General features: G+C 31.0%; 1 protein-coding gene across 1 annotated transcript; it reads right to left on the bottom strand.

Moving 5' to 3' along the window:
- Nucleotides 1–753: 753 nt before the first annotated feature.
- LOC128291845 (josephin-like protein) lies at nt 754–1647 on the bottom strand. Its single transcript, XM_053027297.1, has one exon. It carries the CDS (start codon nt 1499–1501, stop codon nt 1130–1132), a length of 372 nt encoding a protein of 123 aa, XP_052883257.1. The 5' UTR covers nt 1502–1647; the 3' UTR covers nt 754–1129.
- Between the last annotated feature and the right edge of the window lie 1230 nt (nt 1648–2877).

Below are 2877 nucleotides of genomic sequence, written 5' to 3'. Positions count from 1 at the left end.
AAATGAAGGTTTAATCAATTTTTTTACATATTTTAGAGGCTTCATAAGATTTTTTTTTAAAAAAAAATTTAAGAGGGTGTAATAAAAATTTCCAAAAATTTTAGAAGACTTATGAAAATTTTTCAAAATTTTTGGAAGGCCAAGGCTTTCGACTCTATTAACGATCTACTTCTAATTTAGGGATTGATTAATTTTGAGTTTAAATTATTTTCTATAATAATCTCTGTTATCTAAAAAAAATACCTTTTCTAATCATAGGTTTAAAATGAAAAATAAGTGAGATTATGGCAATGGACAAATAATAAGGACGAACCCTAAAGAAAGGTAAGAATGCTCAGCCAATTCCGTGTCAAAATAAAGCTATGAATCCGAATGCACACGCCCCATTTGGCAAACCGTATCATCTGATTAATCACCTGCTTTGTCTTTTTTCCTTGAATCTTCTAATAACTTTAATATCCATTAAATTTCTTGGTACAGAAAATTTGCTGCCCTTCACCTTGAATCTATGTAGCTAAAATAGAAGGATTTAATAACATATTGTACACATATATCAAGCTTACAAATGGGACTGATTTGGAAACCTATGACAATGGGGCAGTCTAATTATGATTTTTAGTCTCTCCATTATGCTGGAATTTTAGATTTAATTTCTCTAATTTAATTTTTTCGTAAATCTAAATTAATAACATCATTAATTATTGTAGCTAAGCATGAATCACATAGCATCAAAACAAAATTCAAACTCTCAAGTTGTTATTATAGGAGTAGAGTGATTCATATTATGCCAAATCAAAAGAAAGGAGTTAAATCGCAGAGTTTAACGCAATATAAGGACTACCTGGTAGTCCCTGTCTGAAATATGCACCCCAACAGAATTTGTAAGTAGGAATAAAACCATACTTTCATAGCCAAAACTAATCCATTATCTAAAAAGAACACAAGACAATATGCACATAAGCTACTAGGATGATGCTTAATATTTTCATCAAACTATCTTTACCCCTAAATATCACCTATGCTACATATATTTGAACATGGCTATGGGTACGTTTTTGGCACATATCTATATCAAACACTCACCGGAGTGCCGGATGATATAGAACAGACGATTATCGACAACCGGAGTTCAACGAGAAGTAGCAGAAACCGAATTTGATCTAGGCAAAGACGCAGCAGAAGAGTTGATGAATTGGATACAGTCTTCAATGGCAGCACTTCTATGGGAATCAACAGGGGTTACAAATGGCTTTGATCTTCTTGATGAAGAAGTAGAAGAGGAGGCAGCTACTTTAGGATGTGAAGAAGCCCTAATTCTCATTGACATCAAATGTAAACCCTTTGCCACTTTACGACCAAGGTGCTTCAGAAACCTTACCGCCGAGAATTCACGTCGTCTGCATCGCATGAACCCACAAAACTTGGTATTGTTGTACTTGTCCATGGCAGAGCCATTTGCCTTGTCTTTTTGACTGCCTTTGCTGCTCTTTTTAGTTGACATATTTGTTTGAGAGACAAAAGACTGACAATGGGTTGTGGAATGGAGGGGAGAGGTTGATGAATATAAAAAGGAGAGAATGTTGAAGCTGTTGAGCTCAAAAAAAAAAAAAAAGTTGAAGGCAAGGAGGGATGTGTAATTAAAAGGAAAACATTGAAATAAAAAGTTGTGAATAAATACATATATGACCCTAACATTTTTTTTTTTAAAGTAAAACAGCTGTAGCATATTAATTATTTAAAAAACAAATCAAACAACCGTCATAAAAAGGAAACTAAAAACCTCCTACACAAATAAATTTTATTTCCTAAAAGCAATTACTTTTACCCCAGCTTAATTACTGGACTCTGTCACAAACGAAAGTCCATTTTCAAATAAAGTTAATTTTTTTGTCAGGTCTTTTCATATATTTAGAGAATTTTTGAAAATCATATTTTTATATTCACAAATAAAATAATTATGAACCGAATATGATTATGAGATAAGAATAATTCAAAAATAGTATGAACAACATAATTATAAATGTATTTATTTTTATTTTTTTCTTTTATATATCATGAAAGAATGATCATAAATGATGAAAGGAATAGAAACAAAACTAAAAATGGTTGAACCAAGCATGTGGATTAAAGCTTGTAATCACTCGTATTCAAGCAAAATAGAGTTAAATACATAGCTGAAATTCAAATTTTAGGACCATTAGATAACACCTGATCTTATTGGTTATATATATTGAATACGTTTCGATTTAAAGTGTTCAAGAGTCTTGTATTTCTGGTATTAATTAGATAGAAAATGGCAGGCAAAAACTTTATACATGGAAGAGAAATGTCAACATTAGCAGCTGGTTGTAAATGCCTGTCAGGTACCTCCCAAACGTTTGCACATGAATCTACTCTCACGTCCATTTCTATCCAACTGCTTGAAAATCCACATCATTTCCCATCATAAATATATGTAGCTGCATGTGCATACATGAATATATTTTGATATGATATTTTTTCTTGTTTAATAGTCACATTAAATTTTAATTAAATTCAAAATTAAGTTAAATTGAATTCTTAAATAAGACTCAAAATTTTTCTAATATTTTTTTCTTTATTTATAATATTCCAACTTAATTTAATTGATTTATGTGATGTTTGTGACTTATTTAAATACACATGAAAGAGTTGTGGTGATAAGAGAAGTAAGTAGGATGCCCCACTCAACAAAGCTATAAATGGAAGAGGAAATGTTATGATTGTGTGAAATATATGGTGGAAGTGACTTGAAATTCTTGTGCACACACGAGGGGGCTATAACTAAAACTAGTACTCATATCAAATCATTAATACCTAATAGGAAATAAAAGCAAAATGTAGGAGAAAGTTGCTAGT

The sequence above is a fragment of the Gossypium arboreum genome, chromosome 1 (genome assembly GCF_025698485.1).
Source record: "Gossypium arboreum isolate Shixiya-1 chromosome 1, ASM2569848v2, whole genome shotgun sequence".
In the NCBI taxonomy this organism is placed as follows: domain Eukaryota; kingdom Viridiplantae; phylum Streptophyta; class Magnoliopsida; order Malvales; family Malvaceae; genus Gossypium; species Gossypium arboreum.
Note: the sequence above shows the minus strand (reverse complement) of the source record. Positions and strands in the feature narration are given on the sequence as shown.

Bases quoted from the DNA above. Each gene is read 5' to 3' on its own strand.
- LOC128291845 (XM_053027297.1), bottom strand. From the start codon at position 1,501: ATGTCAACTAAAAAGAGCAGCAAAGGCAGTCAAAAAGACAAGGCAAAT.